This window comes from Phyllobates terribilis, unplaced genomic scaffold (genome assembly GCF_046119375.1).
Source record: "Phyllobates terribilis strain yellow unplaced genomic scaffold, ASM4611937v1 Scaffold_5__5_contigs__length_657084704, whole genome shotgun sequence".
Classification (NCBI taxonomy): domain Eukaryota; kingdom Metazoa; phylum Chordata; class Amphibia; order Anura; family Dendrobatidae; genus Phyllobates; species Phyllobates terribilis.
Genome location: NW_027362765.1, coordinates 176,309,399 through 176,334,332, shown reverse-complemented (window position 1 = coordinate 176,334,332; position 24,934 = coordinate 176,309,399). Strand labels below are relative to the sequence as shown.

Sequence of the window (24,934 nt, the reverse complement as noted above, 5' to 3'; positions counted from 1 at the left end):
TGGTTGCTGATCAGGAGATCGATACGTGTACCAGGTCTATGGAAAGACCAGTGACCAAGAATTAAAAGTTCTTCTACTGAAATCCCCATTTACACAACGGGGCCGATTGACTAAGCTGTGTAACTTTTAGGCCTCATTCAGACAACCGTTGTTCATGTACCTGTTCAATCCGACATTGTCACAGATACAAAAACCTACCCATTATAGTCTAAGGACTGTTTATGTGTCCATGTGTCTGCAAAAAAAAAAAAAAAACAAATACGGAGAGATGTCCTTTTTTAATTGGCGTCCCCCGTCACAGTCACCCATCCAAGTTTATAGGTCTGTGAAAATCACTGACAGCACATGGATGGCATCAGTGTGTTGTCCGTGATTAACATTGTAGGTAGGAGATAGAAGATTTGCAATGTATTTATTTTTTATACATGAAAATCACTGATGGTAAAAACTGACATATAGACCAAGCACTGGTGCCACACGGATCCAAAACACTGATGACACTCATACCATTTTTTTGCGTACATGAAAAAACATGGGCCGTCTGAATGAGGACCATCCTGAAATACACCAAAATATGATAAATCGGGTGCATCTTTAGACTGTCTAGTCTAAGGCTCTGATTCATTATAGTCTTAGAACAAATTTTACTGCAGAAAAAAAAGGCACAATGACTTACAGTATGTATGTTTACGCTTTATTCACCATTTAATTTACTCTTTTTTTATGTTAACTTTATTTGGCTTTGCATGTTTTTTTTCTGGTCAGCAATGTGGACATGGTTTTCCTTATCCAGATGTTTAATCATCATTTATGAATTTTCAAAATGTCACAGTTTTCTTTTTTACGTGATCATCTAATTTTATTTTTGCGCAGTTGAAGACTAAGGTACACCATTTTAAAAAATGAGCAAAAAGTGTAGAAGAAAAAATAAGCAGTGTGTGACATTTTGAAGAATTTGGCACAAAAGACGGCAACAAGTACCACAAGACAAGAAAAGAAAAGTTACTTAAAGAAAAAAGCAATGACGAATCAGGGCCTAAATTAATACCATTTCTTAGTTGCTTACTTTGGTTCACAAAGTTCTGACAATTTTTGGTCCAGTGTCAGCGCACAGGATCCTGATTAAGGCCATGACTTTTGTTTGTTTAATGACAGACTGTGCACCTTCATGGAGTATGTTAAAATCTGTCTAAAACAAATAAATGTGATGCAAAGAGTTTTTTGGAACAGATTAAGACTTAGCTTAATAAAATCAGCCCAAGTGTCTTCCATTGATACAAAGTTCCATAGGTTGAAAACAAAAGACATAGGTCCTTCAAATTCAACCAAGCATACATTATCTATAACTCATAATGCCATTCATTGTGATAAAAGCATACAAGGCCTTTTTTAAAAGCTGTTCGTGTCTGCCATTACTACCTCTTGTGGTCGTGCATTCCACAGTCTGACTGCTCTAACTGTAAAGAACCCTTTCCTGTTTAGATGTCAGAATCCCCATTCAACACTTAATGAATGTCGCCTGGTCCTTTGTGAGGTCCTTGGAATGAATAAAACATGTGCCAGACTTTGTATTGACCACACATGTATTTATTCATGTGAATGAGATCACCCCTGAGGCATCCTTTCTTCTAAGCTAAACAAGCCAACTTCACTAACCTCTCAGTATAGGAGAGACCTTCCATCCCATGTAATAATCTCATTGCTGCCGTTAAACATTCCCTAACTTTCCAATACCCTTTTTAAAATGCAGAGTCCAAAACTGCATTCCATATTCTATATGTGGGCTTACAAGTGATTTATAAAGGGGTAGTAACACATTGGGATTTAATCTCTCTCTTTCTACACTATAATATCTTATGTTATTCTGCCCAAAAAAAGACTAAGTTGCCAAGAATACACTGATTTTTTACACAATTCCCATTAGTTTCTGCTGGTTTGAGCTGCAAGGAGCTACATACAAAGGAAGCATTATACAGTACAAAGAAACGGAAGTCATTTAGTAATTGCAGATCTTCTTCACAAGGTAACATGCAGAGGATACACACAGCATGAGAGTCCTTGCATTACAGTCTGATAGACCTTCTATATGGTCACTAGGAACCCTAACAGCAGGGCAATACGAGTTCACACGCAGATATCAAACACATGACGCTGATACGTCCAGCCATGCTTTAAATAGATTTCCTCCTGACTCTGAAATGGTTTGTGTAGCGCTGATTCTCTGGTGAAAAAAAGCTGTCAGGAGAAGAGAAGCCGGTGTTGTCACGAGTGCTAAGGGAAATTTCATCAATTTTGAAGGAGATCGAGTTGTAATAAACCGGGTTGGTGTGGCAACTCAGAGCCTCGTGATGTGATATCGCAGGACTGTCACAAAAAGGGGAGCGGTAGCACATACATGTGCAAAAAGACCCTGCTCTTGAGGTTGCATTCGAAGACCTGCGTCTCCCCCTGTCGGGATCATCCTGCATGAGAGGTATCAGGTTAATCTGGCTTGTCCTATCTCCTATGGGAAGATAAATAGAACTCCGACTGCGGGCATCCATCTTTGATCGCAGAGAGATGCTATTCTGTGCTCTCCTCAGAGAAGCCCTCTCTTCTGCATCTCGTCTTTCATCTTCAGAGTTCATGGTCAAGAAGCGAAGGACGACTAAGTTGAGGAATGCTCCAATTACAGTCAGTCCCACCAGGATATACATAAAACTAAAAGCAACATATGGTGGTTTCTTCTGCAAAGCTTCATTTTTCTGAAGGGCAACAAAGTCTCCAAACCCTATGGTTGTAAGTGTAATAAAACAATAATAGTAAGAGTGGAAGAAGGTCCAACCTTCAAAGTATGAGAAGGCTGCTGCCCCAATGCCTAGTGTACCAATGCAAGAAAGGAAGCCAACCAACACCATATTCTCCATGGACACCTCAGTCTTCCTCATGCGGAAACATTTTTTTAGCTTTTTTAATAAGAATCTGACAAATGTGTTCATGCGTTCTCCCAGGCTCTGGAACATAACAAGGGTGAGAGGAATCCCAAGGACAGCATAGAACATACAGAAGACTTTCCCGGCATCAGTTCCCGGGGCAGCATGACCGTACCCTGCAGAAAAATAAAAACAAGTGTTAAATAGAGAATATTCCAACAAGAGGCACAGGAATCTGAATCTAGGGACAATCATTGGAATACATATACTGTTGGCGTAGCAGATATTGTCTACTGAAATGCTCCTGCAATACCAGATGCAACCTATGGACAAAAGTGGTGCCGCTTGGGTTTCGGGAGGCTAGACCTTTAAAAATGAAAAAATCTGGTTGAAATTGAACATTAAACAGAATGATTTCTTAAAAACAGAGATTAATGGAAATGTGCGCTAATAATTCAAATACTAATCCTCTGGAAAGATGCAGCAGTTTAGCTTTAGCCTGCTGTCAGATATATGCCACATAGCTAAGCTCTGTTTAAATGAGCTCCCATGAATCACTGCTCTCTGGTTACAAAAATTCAACACAAACTTTCATTTCGCTTTAGTCATGATTAAAATATTCTACAAAAAATGAATACAAGATACATAAAAAAAGATAACTTAGGTTGGAGTAATAGCAACAGCTGCAGCTTTGCTGGAGGAACTGCGTTGAACAGGCAGCAGATGGCACGGTCTTAGGCTATGTGCACACGTTCAGGATTTGAAGCAGAAATTTCTGAAGCGTTTCTGCATCTCTTTGGCAGGATAAACGCTGCAGAAAAAAAGGAGCATTTTGCTGGGTTTTTGACGCGTTTTTTGATACGTTTTTGTACATCAATGAATGCTTTTTGGAGCTAAATAAAGTTATTTGAAAAAAAGAAATGTCGGACATTGCTTTAACCCTTTGATTACTGTCAGAACTGGGGTGAGTATATTGGTTAATTTAAATGATTAAAGAATGTGTATTTTGCATTCCAAATAAAGTGTTTGCTCTGTGTCTGTGTTTTTATTTAACTCTTTACTTTAGTTTAATTAGGTTTGGTAATGAAAGGGTCTGATTGACACCTTGTCATCACCACACAGAAGGGCTAGGTGTCAGCTAATCCCATACATGTTAATCCCATTAGCATTTTCATTCATGTAATTTCTGGGGCAGCTGAGAGCGGCTATTTTTAGCCTAAGAAGGTGCCATTAGGAAAACATGATCCCTGGCTTTAATAATAGCTCACAGCTGTTTCATAAGCTGCTACGTGCCCCCGATCAGCAACAAGCAGTGCTTTTGATGCAGCGTATTTTTGCTGCATCTAAAACACTGTGTTCTAATGCAGCACTTTGGTTGTCGGTAAATGTGAATCCACCGCATATAATGACATTTCAATTGGTCAAAATCTGCAGCAGAGACTGGCGTGTCCGCTACAGAAATTGACATGCTGCGTTTGGGTATGTGGCTACGATCAGGAGCCATAGCGGGTTTGAAGCTATGTGTTTATACAGTGTTGAACCCGCAGTGTCAAGATGTTACAGCATAGTGGATGGGATTTCTAGAAATCCCATGTCCACTATGCGTGCATCTGAGGCTGCGGATCACCCGTGGACACTGACATACCGTACGTCTTTCAGGACCGCAGGAAGTCAAATTCTCTTGCGCAGACGCTAGTCTCCACTGCAGAAATTTGACCACTAGAATGTATAGAATGCGATAAATCCGCATGGTTCAGTGAACACATGTGGATTTACCTGTGTTCAATAGAATGCAACGTTTTGGACGCAGCAAAGATATGCGTCCAAAGCGCTGCTAAGTCTGAATCGTAGGCACAAAGCCTAAAATTTTTAAAAAAATGGCGTGGGTTCCCACGTCATTTTCATAACCAGCAGAGGGAAAGCCAACTGCTGGGGGCTGATATTACTAGCCAGGGAAGGGGCCATTTGCCTAAAATGTTCCCTGGCTATTAATAACAGACCACAGCTGTTTGCTTAGCCTTTACTGGCTAGATTACAGGGGGACCGTAGAAAAAAATTGACGTAGGGTCCCACTATAAAATCTAACCAGCAAAGGCTAAACAGACAGCTGCAGGCTGATATTAATAGCAATGGAAGGGGCCATGGATACTAGCCCCCTCCACAGCTAATAATATCACCCCTCAGCAGTCCCAGAAATGGCGCATCCATAAGATGCGCAAAATCTGGCACTTAGCCTCCGCTCTTCCCACTGTCGTGTAGCGGTGGTGAGTGGGGTAGTGGGGTAATGGGGTTGGGGTTCATGTTAGCGTTGTATTGCCGGCTGACGTGAAGCCCAGGTTAGTAATTGAGGGCGTCTATAAGACGCCCCCATTACTAACCCCTTAGTAAGGTTTACGACGCTTTTTCAATAAAGACACGGCCAGAATAAAGTATTTTATCTAAATAAAATGACACACGGTTTTAATAATTTTTTTCCTGCACACTCAGTCCCCGAATCCCTCGATCTTCTGTAAAAAAATTAAAAACAACCATATCCCTCACCTGCCCGCCATCATGACATAATCCAGATTGTTCATCGGTGATCTGGGTCACTTCTACAGCAGCCACATCAATCACTGATGGGACTGCTATAGAAGTCAGCAATGTACACTGATAGGAGTGTAATCACTCCTGTCAGTGTCCATGGCTCTGCTGCAGGAGTGAGGTCACTTGGGTTCATCAACTGAAGATCAGCTGTTAACCCCCGGTGATCTCAGCATCAGTGGTACGTGGGAACATTCTCACAAATGTTCCCAAGCAGCATCGGTGCCGTAAAGTGAGGTCCCGGAGCTCTCAGCTGATCTTCAGCTGTGAACTCGCGTGACCTCAGCCGAAGCCGCAGCAATGTACACTGGATCAGGACATCGGGGGACATCGCGAGGTCACCAGGAGAACAACGGGGGATGCCGGACAGGTGAGAATAGGTGTTTTATTATTTTTTAACTTTTTTTTTTTTTTCTACTTGCACAGCGCGCACAGCCATGGCTCGGCTGAGGAGACTGCTGCTCCCCTCAGCCGCGCCGCTCTCGATGTTATCAGCGGGATCTGCAGTTGGATAATGGGAGAAGAAGTTCTCCCCAGCCGACCCGGGTAGCACTCTATATGCATTTTTGCAGCGTATTTGACCCATTGACTAGTCAAACACGCAGCAAACAACTGCAGCAAACCTGCAAATATATTTATACCTGCAGGTTTGCTGTGGTTCAATTAAAGTCAATGGGCGGGAAACGCTGCAGAAATGCTACATAGAATGGACATGCTGCGTATTTAAACGCAATGACAATTCTGAGCAGAAAATTCCGCATCATGTGCACAATACATCAGGATTGTCATTGTATTAGCTGGCAGACGTATTACAGTGGGGAAAATAAGCATTTGATCCCTTGCTGTTTTTGTAAGTTTGCCCACTGACAAAGACATGAACAGTCTATAATTTTAAGGGTAGGTTAATTTTAACATTGAGAGATAGAATATCCCAAAAAAATAGAGAAAATCACATGATATAAAATTAGATAAATCTATTTGCAATTTGCAGTGAGAAATAAGTATTTGATCCCCTACAAACCATTATGAGTTATGGCTCCTACAGACCAGTTAGACGCTCCTAATCAACTCGTTACCTGCATTAAAGACAGCTATCTTACATAGTCACCTGTATAAAAGACTCCTGTCCACAGACTCAATTAATCAGTCAGACTCTAACCTCTACAGCATGGGCAAGGCCAAAGAGCTTTCTAAGGATGTCAGGGACAAGATCATAGACCTGTACAAAGCTGGAATGGGCTACAAAACCATAAAGTAAGATGCTGGGTGAGAAGGAGACAACTGTTGGTGCAATGGTAAGAAAATGGAAGAAATACAAAATGACTGTCAATCGACATCGATCTGGGGCACCATGCAAAATCTCATCTCGTGGGGTATCCTTGATCATGAGGAAGTTGAGAGATCAGCCTAAAACTACACGGGGGGATCTTGTTAATGATCTCAAGGCAGCTGGGACCACAGTCACCAAGAAAACCATTGGTAATGCATTAAAATCCTGCAGGGCCCACAAGTTCCCTGTGCTCAAGAAGGCACATGTGCAGGTCCATCTGAAGTTTGCCAATGAACACCTGGATGATTCTGTGAGTTACTGGGAGAAGATGCTGTGGTCAGATGAGACAAAAATTGAGCTCTTTGGCATTAACTCAACTCACCGTGTTTGGAGGAAGAGAAATGCTGCCTATGACCCAAAGAACACCGTCCCCACTGTCAAGCATGGAGGTGGAAACATTATGTTTTGGGGGTGTTTCTCTGCTAAGGGCACAGGACTACTTCACCGCATCAATGGGAGAATGGATGGAGACATGTACCGCAAAATCCTGAGTGACAATATCATTCCCTCCGCCAGGACATTAAAAATGGGTCGTGGCTGGGTCTTCCAGCAAGACAATGACCCAAAACATACAGCCAAGGCAACAAAGGAGTGGCTCAAAAAGAAGCACATTAAAGTCATGGAGTGGCCTAGCCAGTCTCCAGACCTTAATCCCATAGAAAACTTATGGAGGGAGTTGAAGCTCCGATTTAGAGATGACCTGCAAAGAGGAGTGGACCAATATTCCTCCTCACATGTGCGCAAACCTCATCATCAACTCCAAAAAACGTCTGACTGCTGTGCTTGCCAACAAGGGTCTTGCCACAAAGTATTAAGTGTTGTTTGCCAGAGGGATCAAATACTATAAAATGCGAATAAATTTATCTAATTTATACAATGTGATTTTCTAGATTTTGTTTTGGATATTCTATCTGTCAATGTTAAAATTAACCTACCCTTAAAATTATAGACTGTTCATGTCTTTGTCAGTGGGCAAACTTACAAAAACAGCAAGGGATCAAATAATTATTTCCCCCACTGTACATACCGTTTTTGATGCATTTCCGCGTGGAAAAAACGTCACGAAATCGCATCAAAAATGCTACGTGTGCACTTAACCTTAGGGCTCTTTCACACGTCAGTATTTTCGGTACATGTGGTGACAGTTTCCACACGTACTGGAGACACTGACACACGTAGACCCATTTAAATTAATGCATCTGCGCACGTCAGTGTGTTTCCACGGACCATGTGTCTGTGTGCTCCACACGCTGACATGTCCGTTTTTGGATCACACTGACTGAGTCAAGTCAATGGGTCAGTGTAAACACGTACCGCATACGGATGCCATCCGTGTGACACGTACCGGCAATTGGGAATCAGCAGTACATTTAGCGCTGTTTCCAAACGCTGGGTGCTGCACGCTGCCCTCATCATTGTCCCCTGCTTGCGCTGCGATCAGCACCAGCAGGGGATAATGATGAGAGTAGTATTCTGCTCCCGGTGTCTCCACCTGTGAAAACAAGAATAAAGTAAAAAAAATCCATATACTCACCTGTCCTAACTGTCCCCCGCTGTAATCTATGTGACCACTCAGCAGAGGAGCCAGGGAGAATGAGTCGCTGCAGCGAGCGGGCCCCGGAGCTGCGCTCAGCGAGCGGTGTCCTGTCACTCACTGAGCACAGCGGAGGTCCGGGGCTCGCTCGCTGGAGTGAGTCATTCTCCCGGCTCCTTTGCTGAGTGGTCGCATGGATTACAGCAGGGGCAGTTAGAACAGGTGAGTATATGGATTTTTTTTATTTTATTCTTATTTTTTACAGGTGGAGACACCGGGAGCAGACTACAAATCTCATTATTATCACCTGCTGGTGCCGATCGCAGCGCAAGCGGGGTACAATGATGAGGACAGCGTTCAGCACCCAGCGCATGGGAACAGCACTAACTGTACCGCTATTTCCCAAACGCCGGTACGTGTGCACACGTGTGCCACACAGGTGCACACGGACACAGATATCTCTGGTATGGGTTTTACCGGTACCGGAAATATCCGGACGTGTGAAACCGACCTTAAAGGGACTCTTGTCAGCACAGAATGACTGTTTAAACCAAGTAGGGGTGTTTGGTGCACTGTGACGTGGACAATCATTTAAGTGCACCTTCCCACCTGCTTGTTTTCGCTGAAACTCCAACCAAGATAGATGGAAAACAAGCAAGTGGGAAGGTGCACTGAATGGTTTTGGCCCCGCCATGGTGTGTACTGAGCACCGGTACTTGGTTTGAACAGTCATTCTATACTGACAGACTACCTTTAAAAAGAGCCCGTAAGAAGATTCATGCTGCACAATCCAAGTGCAGCATGAATCAGAGCCTAACTGTACAATTGCAGCCAAGAGTATTTTTTTCTGAAATGCTGGAGTAAAATATAGTTTGAGGATCCAGTCGGGGACCATAGGGAGAGAAGTGGCCAGCACCTTCCAGAGCATTTCAAAGAAAAGTATACCTGGCTGCAATCATGTACCCAGCTGTAATTCATGCTGTCCGCGTTTAGGACAACATGAATCGCAGGCCAGGTTCCCTTTAATACCAAACTGTATGACCTGGTTTGTGTGCATCAGTTCTTTACTGTATCCTCCAAATTCTGATGCTAAATGAACTTGTTGCTGCTCCCAACTAAAACAGTTCATTCTCCTGCAATGCCCGATTGCTGATGACTCTGCTGAAAACTGAAATCTGCAAGCTTCAATGTTACTCCGCATTTAAAATATTTAACCGGTATACAACCCCTGGCAAAAATTATGGAATCACCGGGCTCGGAGGATGTTCATTCAGTTGTTTAATGTTGTTGAAAAAAGCAGATCACAGACATGGCACAAAACTAAAGTCATTTCAAATGGCAACTTTATGGCTTTAAGAAACACTAAAAGAAATCAAGATTAAAAATGTGGTACTCAGTAAGGGTAATTTTTTTCAGACCAAGCAGAGGGAAAAAATTATGGAATCACTCAATTCTGAGGAGAAAATTATGGAATCACCCTGTAAATTTTCATTTCCAAAACTAACACCTGCATCAAATTAGATCTGCTCATTAGTCTGCATCTAAAAAGGAGTGATCACACCTTGGAGAGCTGTTGCACCAAGTGGACTGACATGAATCATGGCTCCAACACAAGAGATGTCAATTGAAACAATGGAGAGGATTATCAAACTCTTAAAAGAAGGTAAATCATCACACAATGTTGCAAAAGATGTTGGTTGTTCACAGTCAGCTGTGTCTAAAATCTGGACCAAATACAAACAACATGGGAAGGTTGTTAAAGGCAAACATACTGGTAGATCAAGGAAGACATCAAAGTGTCAAGACCGGAAACTTAAAGCAATATGTCTCCAAAATAGGAAATGCACAACAAAACAAATGAGGAACGAATGGGAGGAAAGTAGAGTCAATGTCTATGACGGAACTGTAAGAAAAAGCCTAAAGGAAATGGGATTTACATACAGAAAAGCTAAACATAAGCCATCATTAACACCTAAACAGAAAAAAACAAGGTTACAATGGGCTAAGGAAAAGCAATCGTGGACTGTGGATGACTGGATGAAAGTCATATTCAGTGATGAATCGTGAATCTGCATTGTGCAAGGTGATGATGCTGGAACTTTTGTTTGGTGCCGTTCCAATGGGATTTATAAAGATGACTGCATGAAGAGGACATGCAAATTTCCACAGTCATTGATGATATGGGGCTGCATGTCAGGTAAAGGCACTGGGGAGATAGCTGTCTTTACATCTTCAATAAATGCCCAAGTTTACATTGATATTTTGGACAGTTCTCTTATCCCATCAATTGAAAGGATGTTTGGGGATGATGACATCATTTTTCAAGATGATAATGCATCCTGCCATAGAGCAAAAACTGTGAAAACATTCCTTGAAAGAAGACACAGAAGGTCAATGTCATGGCTTGCAAATAGTCCGGATCTCAATCCAATTGAAAATCTTTGTTGGAAGTTGAAGAAAATGGTTCATGACAAGGCTCCAACCTGCAAAGCTGATCTGGCAACAGCAATCAGAGAAAGTTGGAGCCAGATTGATGAAGAGTACTGTTTATCACTCATTAAGTCCATGCCTCAGAGACTGGAAGCTGTTATTAAAGCCAGAGGTGGTGCAACAAAATACTAGTGATGTATTGGAGTGTTCTGTTGTGTGTTTGTTTTTCATGATTCCATAATTTTTTCCCTCTGCTTGGTCTGAAAAAAAATTACCCTTACTGAGTACCACATTTTTTTTCTTTTAGTGTTTCTTAAAGCCATAAAGTTGCCATTTGAAATGACTTTAGTTTTGTGCCATGTCTGTGATCTGCTCTTTTTCAACAACATTAAACAACTGAATGAACATCCTCCGAGCTCGGTGATTCCATAATTTTTGCCAGGGGTTGTATATAGTGAATTGTTGAAATGGAACCAATCAGGAGCTACTGGGTCAAAAACTGGATAGGGTAGTAAAAAATAAGTACAGACATACCTTCCTAGCCACACATGGATATTCATTTGCTGGAAAAAAATCAACATTGAATTTATATGTAAATGAGGCTGCATGCAAACGGAGGGCAGGCCGATCCTTCAGATTATTCCCTGTCCAGCAACCCCACAATATTCTTTCACATAGTGACGTTAAACAAACGTCAATGAAGCAGACGGGGCTGCATCCTATGTGGGGAATAATGCAGAGAATCTATGTACTAGGCAGGAATCGGCCTGCCTTCTGTGCACTTATATTCTCATTTACATAAAGATTCAAAGCGGTTATTTTCAGCAATAAAGGTACCCTTACTAGCATTGTGATTAGTTGGTGACCCTAAGGCTGTGGGTCCACAAAGAGTTTTTGGTTTGTTTTTGACGCTGCATATTCTCACTGCGTAGAATATTAAATTAAAAATGAAATGACACAATCTGTCAGGTAACATTTCAGAAATACAGTGTCGCACTCATAGAAGCCAAAAACATACTGACTAGACAGAAATAGAACTTACTGCTGGCACGGAAGCCACCGTCTCATGTGTGAACACTGAGCTCTACACATTGATGCCACGTGCTCCCCGCAGACCGAACATCTGATGAGACCTCAGTGCAGGAGCTCACATTGCTGCTATTTCTGGAGCTTTAGTAGGTAGGTGTGAAACCAGTTTCTAATAGAGCACCATGGTGATCACATCAATTCTGACACAAACTGCTGCCTCTGTACTTTTTTATAGTAATAGTCTGATCTCTTTACAGTCTATGTATAGCGACAGCAATACAATGATTTTACGAGAAAGTCTCAACTTTCCTAGTAGTATTTTTGTTACTATTCTTATCACGGGAACAGTATAAGTAACCCCGTAGTTTAGTAAGCGGAGTCATCCCATAGACAATGGAGCAGATTCATTAATGCCAGTCTTACTGAAGGAACCGATGGAGTAAGATGCGCTTAATTCATGGAGATAAGGAGAGGCGCACACCACTTAATGAGTCAGGCACATTTTACAACTGCATGCACCTCCACCAGAAATGTTACTCCAGCCAGTGACTGGAGTAGATTTGTTGGCTTAGTCATGCTGTCTCCTGCCACAGTTTCAGTTTCATCCACTTTGGCGAAAGCTGGCCAGGATTAGTATAAAAAAAGGCAAAAAGTAATACAAAATAAATAATGCAAGATTCGTTTTTGTGCAATTTCAAGGTGCACCAGAATTCTGGCATAACCACCACAATCCATGTCCTTATGTTGGGTTTATATAGCAAGCAGGTCAGCATATGGTTGGTTTAAACAGGATATTAAACTACAGAACAATCATTAACCCCTTGACAACATATGACGTATATTAACTTCATATTTAGTGTCCCTGCCTTTGATGCGGGCTCGCACGCTGCGCCTGCATCTTTCCCTGCACATGACAACTGACTTAATCAGCCGTCATGGTCCTTTAACAGTCGCAGGAGGAGCGGTGTCCTGCCCGCAGCTGTTAACCTGTTAAATCCTGCTGTCAATCTCTGACAGAGGGATTTAACGTGCGCCGGCAGGAAGCGCGTCATTCCATGCTCCCATCAGCTCGCCTGTCACGTGATCGCGGGGCACCTATGGGTTGCCATGAAAGTCTGTCATTACAATCCTCCTGTTCATAGAAGATCATGGTTTCAGCTATATATAAAACAGTGCTGATGCACTGTCATGCATAGCATAAACGATCGACCAATCGTAGCTTCAAGTTCCCTAAGGAGACTATTAAATACAGTAAAAAAAAAAAAAAAAAACATGGTATTAAAAAATATGAAAAAAAAACCGACACAAGTTTAAATCAACCCCCTTCACCCCACTGAAAATAAAGCAATTAAAAAAATATACACATTATCACTGTGTTCAGAAATATCCGATGTATCAAAATATAAAATAAATTAAACGACATGAGGAAAAAAATTCTAAATGCCAGAATTACATTTTTTTGACCATTGTAACATTGAAATAAAAGGTGATCAAAACATGGTATCTGCCCCAAAATGGTATCAGTAAAATGTCAGATCAGGGCACAAAAAATAAACCCTCACTCGACCCCGGATCCAAAACTTTTTCATACAAATTTCCAATTTTTTTTTCACCAGTTAAATAAATTAAAAAAACAAAAAAAACACTATACATGTTTGGTGTCTGCGTACTCGTACTGACCGAGAGAATCATGTTGCCTGGTCAGTTTTACCATATAGTAAAAATGGTAAATAAAAACCCAAAAAACAATTGTGGAATTGGACTTTTTTTTGCAATTTCACAGCACATGGAATTTTTTTTCCATGTTTTCCAGTAGGCTATATGGTAATATAAATGGTGTTATTCAAAAGTACAACTCATCCTGCAGAATACAAGCACTACGGCTATATCGTCAATATGGCTATATTGACAGAAAAATAAAAAAAAGTTATGGCTGTTAGAAAAAGGGGAGTAAAAAACAAAAGAACGGAAAAAAACGATCAAAAGTGATTGTTCTATGAGCATAAAATATCATATTCATCGGAAGTGCAACACAGGATGATGTGCTGCCAATAACAATCCCCTCTCCTGACAAACGAACATTTTGCTCCTTATTCAGGTGTTTACTAGCCTGTAGATGGGCTGTTATGGTCAGGAATGAGTGTTCCTACGAATGATCATTCCCCGATTATCGGGATGTCTAAATGGGCATTGAAGGCTCGGCTGACAGTCTCATGTGTATGGGGACCTTCCAATTCTCCCAGATAATGTTGGAGGAGATAAGGATCCGGCGTGTCTGATTTCATATTGCCGATCCTCGTATTTTCGGTAAGATAACCCTCTACCGGAGGAGTCGGACAGAACGCTCTCGTAGTGAACAGAGGAGCGATCGGCAGAGCAAGCACTGCTGTGTATGGGGGGTACATGGGATAGGGAGAGATATCTGTTGGCTAAACGATTAACTGAACCATCATTTATCCAAAAGCTATTTTATTGTGTATGGAGCCCTTTAGTCTGGTTGCAGTTCAGAAACCCACATGAAGAGCAACAACAGATTTAATAGACATTGTTAAAAGAGAGATAAGTGGCATTACATAGACCTACTTCTCTGTTCCAGCAGAAGCAACTGTTTAAGTTCCCTCTGCTCCGTCCACATTAACCGCCATGTCCCTCTTAACTGAAAAAGAGGTTCTTCAATAGCCACAGTGGCCACTTAGGCTGAGTTTACATATGCATTGGAGGGTCCGTCACAAATGCTATATTTCCAGGAAAAAAAGTATAGAGAAGTGTTTTTTCCCAGTATAATAAAGGACACCATGACTTGTCCAGTGGATGCTCTTGGTATCAGCAATGGAAGGTCAGATCTGGTCACAGATTATGACAAAGTGTAAACAACAAATCCCTGATCGCCATCACTCTGTTTTTCATGTACTCTATCTAGGTACAGAATACGACTGCAGTCAATACAACAAAGTCAAGTTAGTTTTCCACAAGTCTTGAAGGACTTTATTCACTTCATGAATGGCCAATAATCCTCATCACCTCCAGCCATGACCATCCTTAGGTGTAGGAGAATACACTGTTGTGGATATGTGAGACAAGGATTTGAGGAACATCATGGAGTGTTCTGCCTGTACTCAGTCTGTAGAGCCATGACAAAGAGTCTCCATATGAAAGAGAACGCGGCTGAGTGCTAATTACCATTCTCCCGGACACAGAATTACACTGAGTGCCATCGTCTGGCTTTATTATAAGTACTCGGTATGAGTGCCAAGCAGAGGAGATAAGTGGCCTGTGTTTAGAGGAAATTATCTCTGCTTTTAACCTCCTATTACTTAAAATGCAAATGGGAAAACATTTCCTATAAATCTCTCACCGAGCATTTCTATTTAATGCATAATGAATGCCGTTGTTAAATATTACTGAAATAAGTGAGCAGAGCTTCATTCATTATTTACAGACAACTTTGTTCCCAGTCAACATTTCTGAGGGTGTGCGAATCCTGGGAGTGAGAAAGAAAGATGAAGGTGGAAGTGGCAAATGGAGAGAAAAAAAACTTAGCTCTTCAAGTAGAACTCCAGCATTAACAGAGGTCTTGGCTTACAGTTATTTTTCATCTCCGCCAAACTGTGGACCACCAGCAGCACTCTCCACCGACATTCTCTATGCCAGGCGTCTAACTATAGGAGGTGCAGTAGTAGCATTTACGCTAGAATCTCAAGGAGTATCAAAGGCCCTTGTACTAACTAGATGCCACGTTACAGATTTTGCACTGTAGACCCAGGAACTAACAATCTATAAATGTGGTCCTTGGTTTTCACTGTTGCTGGAGTAAAATGATAATTCTCTGTTTGTACATGCACAATGTTTTTTCATTGTGGCTTCCAGCGCTGTTGACAGAGCTCACTATTCTTTCCCTCAAAAAATGGACACCTCGATGGATCTACGACATGTCACAATGAATAGTCAATAGGGTTCATCGATCATGATGAATCCATCAAAACATCATGGCTGCAGTTTACAATGAACGGAGCCCAAGTCAGCTTTGTTTGAAGATGTAACTGCTGAAAGCTGCGTCTACATCATACAGTGTTGGCCTCTGGTATCATAAAGCCAGTACTTCACCCAACAGATGATGTCTGGGCATGTGGAACGTAAGCATTCATTCCTGAGAGAGAAACCAACTACAGGTGTCTGGTTGCAGTTTACTCTCCCCCCTCCATTGACAAAACATACACACTCAATTGAGGGGTGCTATGGTGTGGCGGAGGGTTTGGACAAATTATTAATTGATAAATGACCACTTGGCCAAACGTTATTTAACATCTATTGGCGCCCTAAAACTCAAAGTGACTTCAGTTAACCCCATGACCCAACTTTGCACTATACAATAGTTACAGAAGTCTGGGAAGCCGAGATTTTGAGTTTGCGTTTGAATGTGTGATACTCACATATTAGAGCTACAAGAGGCATATCACGTATGTTCCTTATGTGTTTAAATAGGTTCACCCACAACAGACATCTAATACCTATTGTAGGGATTCTTGCTTTCTGGTAGCCACTTGGAACACGAAGCCACAGTGTTTTTATCTCAGAAACGGAATAATATTTATTTCCACAGGTTGCATAGTACTAAAAACAAAATGATAAACATAAAATCCCTAGCCTTGTCAGGCACTAACTAAACACAGACCCTGACTACTCATACACAGGTGAGTTAGTCTCACTTCCGTCACATAAAACACCTATCATCCATAGAAACCAGTGATACTTGCAGTTTGGTGAACACGGCCTGTTCAGTCTCCTCTTAGAGAGATTCTCACTTGTCTCTCTCCAGCTCCAGCACAAACCACTCTGCCCAGCTTCCTCCAGCTGACTGACCAGAGAACACAAGGCCTGGTTTTAGTTGTAGCTATCCAGGTGCATGTATCAGGACCTGTAGTGCTAAGATTTAACACTAGCATACCTACTATTGCTGGAGTCTTCACCTCAGGGACTTGCATTCCCAAGGCTAGCCACCTTGGTGACACATACAATGGCTTGCAAAAGTATTCACCTCCTTGGCATTTTTCGTGTTTTGCTACCTCACAACCTAGAATTTCTCTGGTTTTTTTTGAGGGTTTGCATCAGTTCATGTAAAGAACATGCCTACAACTGTGAACATTTGGTTTTCTTTTTATTGTGAATCAAACAACAAATAGGAAAGAAATAACTGAAAACTGTTAACTATTAACCCCCCTAAAGTCATTACTTTGTAGAGCCTCCTTTTGCGGCAATTATAGCTGCAAGTCACTTTGGATAAGTCTCTATAAGCTTTCCACATCTTGGCACTGGGATTTTTGTCCAAGGCAAAACTGCTCCAGCTCCTTCAAGTGAGATGGTTTCCTCTGGTGAACAGTAATCTTCAAGTCTGACCACAGAATCTCAATTGAATTAAGGTCTGGGCTGTGACTGGGCCACTACAAAACATTTACACATTTCCCCTTAAACTACTCGAGTGTTGCTTTAATTGTATGCTTTGGGTCATTGTCTTGTTGGAAGTTGAACCTCTGCTCCAGTTTCAAATCACTTACAGGTTTTACTCAAGAATATTCCTGTTTGTCGCACCATCCATCTTCCCCTCAACTAGAACCATTTTCCCTATCTCTGCTGCCAAACAGCATGATGCTTTCACCACCATGTTTCACTGTGGAGGATGGTGTTCTTGGGGTGATGAATTGTGTTGGTTTGGGCCAGAAATAGTGTTTACCTTGGTGGCCAAAAAGTAAAATTTTGGTCTCATCTGATCACAGCACCTTCCTCCATACATTTGGGGAATCTACCACATGTCTTTTGGCAAACTCAAAACGAGCCTTACAATTTTTGTGTATAAGTAAAGGCTTTTTTCTGCCCACTCGTCCATAAAGGCCACCTCTATGGAGTGTATGGCTTTTTGTGGGCGTATGGACAGATACTCGAGTCTCTGCTTGGGAACTCTGCAGCTCCTTCAAGGTTACCTTTGGTCTTTGTGCTGCCTTTCTGATTAATGCCCTCCTTGTCTGAGCTGAGAGTTTTGGTGGGTGGCCCTCTCTTGGCAGGTTTGTTGCGATACCATGTTCTTTACATTTGATAATGTATTTTATGATGCTTCAGGGGATCATCAGAGATTGGGATATTATTTTATAACTGAACCCTGACTTGTACTTCTCAACAACGGTCCCTGACTTGTTTGGAGATCTCCTTGGCATTCATGGTGTTGATTGGTTAGTGGTGCCTCTAACTTAATGGTGTTGCAGCCTCTGTGGCCTTTCAGAAAAGGTGTGTATATACTGACAGACCATGTGCACTTAGATTGTACACAGGTGGACTTCCTTTCACTAAGCATGTGACTTATGAAGGTAATTGCTTGCACCAGAAATTTTCAGGGGCTTCATTGCAAAAGGGGTGAATACATATAGACATGCCAATTTTTAGCTACCGTATATACTCGTGTATAAGCCAACTTTTCCAGCACATTTTTTAGGTTGAAAAAGCCCCCCTCGATTTATACTCGAGTATATACTTATACAATAGTATATTCCGGCTTTGGAGGGTGGTGGGGGGTGTTGCGGCGGCGTGGTGCACAGGCAGTAGCCGGCTGCTGCAGCTACCACGTGCCTGCTGCTAAAGAAAATGAATATTCACTCTTCTCCAAGCCTATGGGAGTGGAGAGGAGTGAATATTAATTTTATTTAATAGAACTCACAGTATCAGTCGCAGCCACCAGCTTCCTGCTGTGGCTCAGCGATCCTCTGTGCCCACTATTACAGAGTATGAATATTCACTCCTCCCCACTCCCATGGGCGTGGAGAGGAATGAATATTCATTCTCTTTAGTAGCGGGCACACGGGATAGCAGCAGGAAGCTGGCGGCTGTGGCTACAGTGTGTGCTATTATAGAAAATGAATATTCACTCATCTCCACGCCCATAGTCCCGGCGTGGAAAGGAGTGAATATTCCCGCAGTTCACCTTAACGTCTGAGGGCGCATGGCAGTGGCGTCATGCGCTGCTCAGATGCTGAGGTGAGCTGCTGCTGGCAGAACAGGACGCAGCGCTTGAGCAGAGGGAAGGGAGGTAAGTAGAAGTGTTTATTTTTTTCATGTGTGCAGCGATGGCCATGTATACCAGGATAGGGGGGCCATGCATACCAGGATTGGGATGAGGGGGCCATGCATACTAGGATTGGAAATGAGGGGACCATGCATACCAGGATTGGAGATGAGGGGACCATGCATACCAGGATTGGAAATGAGGGGGCCATGCATACCAGGATTGGAGATGATGCATACCAGGATTGGAGATGAGGGGGCCATGCATACCAGGATTGGGGATGAGGGGGCCATGCATAACAGGATTGGGGATAAAGGGGCCAAGCATACCAGGATTGGGGATGAGTGGGCAATCCTTACCAGGACGGGGAAATTTACCAGTAGCTGCTGCATTTCCCACCCTCAGCTCATACTCGAGTCAATACGTTTTCCCAGTTGTTTGTGGTAAAATTAGGTGCCTCGGCTTATATTCGAGTCGGCTTATACTCGAGTATATACGGTATTTGATCCCATAAATTTAACTTTTCCCACTTCACCTCAACAACTTAGACTATTTATTGCTGATGCCTCACACACAAATCGAATTACAGAAAATTTCTATAGGGAAAATATATATTCTTGTACCGTGTTAGCCAGTAGATAGAAAAATATTTAGATTTGAGAGTCCTCAGTGGTTGATACATTTTAATGGCTAACTGAAAAGATGGTAACAAATTGCAAGCTTTCGAGACTACTCAGATCTGCTTTTCATCACCTGTCTTACCTATTGCATTTTTTGTGTGTCTATGGCTGTGTGCCCACGTAGCGTTTTTCAAGCGTTTTTGATGCGGAATTTCCGCAGCGGAAACGCTTGTAAAACGCTTGGTAACCCGCACCCCATGGTCCCCAATGTGATTCCGCAAGTTCTATGCACATGCTGCGGATTTTTCCGCAGCGTTTATGCTGCGTTCAAAAATCCGCAGCATGTCATTTAATTTTGCGTTTCCGCAAGCAGAATTGCCTTTGTCCAATGCATAAAAAACGCAAGGCAATTCCGCATGTGGAAAACACGTGATAAACGCGCGAAAAATGCGCGATAAACGCGTGCGGAATTCCGCATGCGTTTTTCCGGGAGAGGACTTGCAGAAATGAAGCAGAAATTTTCTGCTTCATAAATGCAACGTGGGCACCATAGCCTTATTGTGTATAAATATGTGACTCTTCAGATTTTGTGGTATACTATGCCTGATGAAGAGACCTGAGTAGTCTCGAAAGCTTGCAACTTGTTACCATCTTTTCAGTTAGCCATTAAAAGGTATCAACCACTGAGGACTCTCAAATCTAAATATTCAGAAATATTTAGACACAGGTTGTAATGTAACAAAATAAGTAAAAAGCCAAGGGGGTGAATACTTTCGCAAGCCACTGTATTTCCCATCCAGGACTTTACCTACTGCTTTCCTACACTATTCATATAAACAAAACACAAGTCCACAAAGCAAATCAATAAAAATGATAGTAGTAGCCTAAATACAACAGTCTGTGTCTTCAATTAAAGTGATTGTACAAAAAAACTCATTTATTTGCCTATAAGAGCATATGAACATTTTATAGGGGTCCCCTGCTTGGGACTCCTGTCTTTGAGCCAAAACTGAGAGTCCCTGCAGAGATCTTTCTTTCAGGGTATGTGCACATGGTCCGGATTTGCAGCGGGTTTGAAGCAGCAAATGGGCCATTTAAAATTTTACAGCTTTTTTTTCTTTTAAACTTTATTTTTTTAGTCCCAAGAGACTGCAGTATTGCAGCTTAGAATGTAATTGCAGCAATGTACTTACCAATCTGCGTCTTTGCCGGTTTCCAGCGCCGCTCCAGTCTTCTTCTCACTCACATGATGGCTCACACTGGGGTTTATGTGTGAGCCAGAAGTTAATTTTACAAAGTCTTAGGAGCATGAGAACAAGGCTCCAAAAAACTTACATTGAAGGCCTCATTCACACATCCATGCTGAATCCGTTTTCTTTAAGAATGCAAAACGTACCCATTATAATCTATGGGGTAGTTCACATGTCCGTGTTTTTTTCACAGACCGTTGGATGGCTTCCGAGTTCTGTTCGTATTTAACATTGGATTAAATAGGAGAAGTTTTATCCATCTGTGAAAAACACTGATGACACACTGATGGTAAAAAAGGACACATGGACCATACACTTATAAAACACAGAATTTTTTTCAAGTATATGTTTAAAAACTGATGTGTGAATGAGGCCTAAAAAGTGACTTCCTGCTCACAAATAAACCCCAGTGTGATCTGGAAAGTCACTATAGCCGTCACGCGAATGAGAAGAGGACCAGAGTGGCACTGGAACCTGGGGAAGACGGCAATCGGTAAGTATAGCAATCCACCTACACTACATATACATTTTAGGGTTTAAGCAATATCAGATTTGATGGCAGTGCTTCTTTAAGACGTTGAGTATTCGGCCTTCCCCCATATCTGCCTGTATCCACTATGCGCAGAATTAAAAAACAAAACACCCTGAGAAATAAATAAATCCGCTGTGCCAGGTATGGAGGAGAATCCGTGCAGCACAGCTCCTACATAATACTCTCGTACAGATTACTTTGCTGTTACAGAGAAGAAAACCTCTCTCTAAATATTAACATTTCCACCGAAAAACCAAAGTCTGACGCTGAACATATAAACAGAATTAGTGAGTGGAAACTTGGCGCTTTCCAGTAAAAGCAAGAAAATAAAATTCATATCTGGAATCGCATCCACACGATTCTAAATTTAGCTTGTGGCCGAGTCAATTTGTCTACATGTGCAGAAGACTTCTGGCCTTAAATGTTCTGCAGCACAAACACTACTGATTCCAGCAGGAGATCTCTACAACATGCTAAGCTCTGATTTCTGCTCTTAACCCCTTAAATGTCGCTGTCAATCTAAGGCGTGCTGTCCCAGAGATGTTGATGTGCTGCCATGGCAGCTGGGAGCCTGCTCAAAGCCCCCCACATTGGTGATCCTGTAAAGTCCAGCAACAAACTGGACTTCATAGGAGAACATGATTTTGCCCATATACTGCAATACATTTAGGCCTCGCTCACACGAGAGAATAAATCGGACGGATGCATTCCGATAAAAAATCTGATTGCCCTGGGCCCAATGTTATACTATGGGGCAGTGCACATCTGCGATTGCTTTCTCATGCCGATTCGGCAGCATGCTGCTAATGGCAGCGAGAATTTGATTGCACGCACCCATACAAGTCTATAGGTGAATGTGAAACATCGCAGACTGACTCGGATGTCACCCGAGAGCAGTGCGATTTCCACGGACGCCGGCAATGGAGGAGATGGAGAAATTACTTTCTCCGTCTCCTCCACACCTGAGCTGCGATTCTCATTCGAGAGGATCAGAGCACAGAGCACTGACACTCGGCTCACGCTCGCAGCAGAGCAGGATACGAGGGTCATTAGCTCTCGCATCCGATGCTACACGCTAGTGTGACTTCGGCCTTATAGTGCAGTATATAGAACAATCAGTCGGGGGGAGAAGGGGGATTTAAAAATAACTAAATAAATAACTGAATATTCAAATTACTTACTCCATTTGGTGTTAGAGCCTTAGAAATCCACATTGCTCAGTAAATGTCGTAGCTTTATATACACATATGTTTGCTATTAAAGAATGTACTCTAAAAAAATCCAGAAAAAAGGTCAGGCGGATGAGGATACAGCAAGGCTAAATATATATGATTTATGAGAAGCAGCTGAAGAGGAAAGTGAATGTATACATCATACAGCTCAGTGGTGCCGGCTTCTGACTGTAAACGCCCTACACAGGACTTCAAAGTGCAGCTAGAATGGAGATACTGGAATATGGAGAAACAAAAAAAAACTGAATTATATTGTAATTAATATTTAGTATAATCTCTTTTTATTGAAATAGAAATAGACATTAATATATAAAACATACATAAATAAATGCCGGTGTTTTGTCATAGTGATCAAAATAACATATACTCATATATTCTCTATCACTTCTCTGATAAGATTCCTACACCTCTTATCTGATAATGTAAACATTACTTTTTATCATATCCAACAGTGCAAACCATTACATAAATCGACAATACAACAGTACAAAAACAAAAAGAAGAAAAAAAGAAAAAAGGAGGGGGAGGGGAGAAGAGGAAAAAGAAAGGGAAAGATAATAAATAAGGGAAGGATTAGGGAATGGAAGAGGAGAAGGGGAACATAAACTAAAGGCCCCGTCACACTAAGCGATATCGCTAGCGAGATCGCTGCTGTGTCACGGTTTTTGTGACTCACCAGCGACCTCACCAGCGATGTCGCTATGTGTGACACTTTACAGCGATCAGGCCCCTGCTGTGAGGTCGCTGATCGTTGCAAAGTGTCCTGGACCATTTTTTGGTCGTTGGCCTCCCGCTGGCCAGCACACATCGCTGTGTGTGACCAGCGGGACCAGCGATCTGGCTGGTAACCATGGTAAATATCGGGTTACTAGGAGCACGCGCGCACTTAGTAACCCGCTGTTTACCATAGATACCACTCTGCTACGGTGAGCGGAGGCTCCAGCGCACCGTAGCAGAGTGGTATCCATGGTAAACAGCGGGTTACTAGGGGCACACGCGCACTTAGTAACCCGATATTTACCATAGCTACCAGCCTGCTCCTGCTTAAGCAGCAGGCTGGAAACGGGAGCAGGACATCGTGGAACGATTCTTTCCACGATATCGCTGCTCCCCTCATCGCTGGTGAGCCTGCCTGTTTGACAGCTCACCAGCGATGTATTAGCGATGCAGCAACGATCCCTGACAGGTCGTATCGTTGTCGGGATCGCTGCTGCATCGCTTAGTGTGACGGGGCCTTTAGGCTCATTTTTAGACTCTCTAATTAGTTCCCAGCACCAACCCGGATCCAAGTCGCCAATTCATCAGTCTCTTACTCAAACAGCCTATAAAACTCAGATGAGTCCTGAAACAGGATCCAGAGACTCCAGATCTTCCTGAATTTATCAGCAGAACCATAATAGTCAGCAGAAAGTTCCTCCATTCTGCAAATATTAACCATTTCATTATGCCATTCCGAAATTTGGGGGATTTGAGGTGATTTCCAGTAAGGTGGGATCACCGTATGGGCTGCTGTTAAACAGAATCTTAAGATATCTTTTTTTTAAGATCCTATTGATGAAGGCAGGATGGAAAGCAGAGCTATATCAGGATGATTTTCAACCCTACTTCCGGTGATTAGGTTATAACTGGAAAATATTTTTTCCCACAAAGGTTTGATCTTGCTACAGTCCCACCATATGTGAAGCATAGATCCTTTTTCCACTTCACATCGCCAACATATGTCTGAGGCTGCCGGAAATATGGAGTGAAGTTTTACAGGATACTGGTACCATCTTGCCATAATTTAGAAATTTTTCTCCTGCGCATAACTTGTGACTGACATTTTGTGTGTAAACAAAAATCCCTTTTCCCAATCTGACGAAGATATGACTACCCCCAATTCTTGTTCCCACATGTGTTGAAATTGTAACTTTCCTGAGATACTTTCCCCTATCAAACAATTATAAAGCAGGGATATTATATGATTGGGGGGAGATTCCTGCAAGAACAACCTCTCAAAAGAAGATGGTATACACTGGAATGGGGGAGGGGGGGTGCCATCCTCTGAGAAGACAAGAACTATTGTAATTGTAAATATTCCATCCATAATTTTCTAGACGGAGACCTATCCTGTAATGTATTGAATGACGGCATTTTACCATTTTCTAATATCTGTAGGAGGCGAGTGTCCTCCATAGCTCTCCATCCTAAGAAAGATTCTCGCAGATATCCAGGAGGAAAGGATTAGAGAAAAGTGGCGTAAGAGGGCTGAATGTTCTAGAGGGATGGTGTTTCTTCATAGTTGCATGCCAAACTTTAATTGTTCCCCTAGTCAATTCTGTCAATCCTCCTATCAAGGAAACATCAGAGGCAAAAAGCCAAGGAAGGTGCTTCAAAGAAACACCCACCCCTTCCTGCTCAATAGTGACCCACTGTTTTGTCACAGAGTTGAAAT

The 24,934-nt window shown here is 42.2% G+C and overlaps 1 protein-coding gene across 1 annotated transcript in view; it reads right to left on the bottom strand.

The window, feature by feature from the left end:
* Window positions 1-619: 619 nt before the first annotated feature.
* LOC141272620 (potassium channel subfamily K member 9-like) overlaps window positions 620-24,934 on the bottom strand; it is a 56,566-nt gene continuing 32,251 nt past the window's right edge. Inside the window, exon 3 of the mRNA XM_073683528.1 lies at window positions 620-3,088. Within this exon, the coding sequence (XP_073539629.1) occupies window positions 2,172-3,088 (917 nt within the window). The 3' untranslated portion in view covers window positions 620-2,171. The remainder of the gene's footprint in view (window positions 3,089-24,934) is intronic.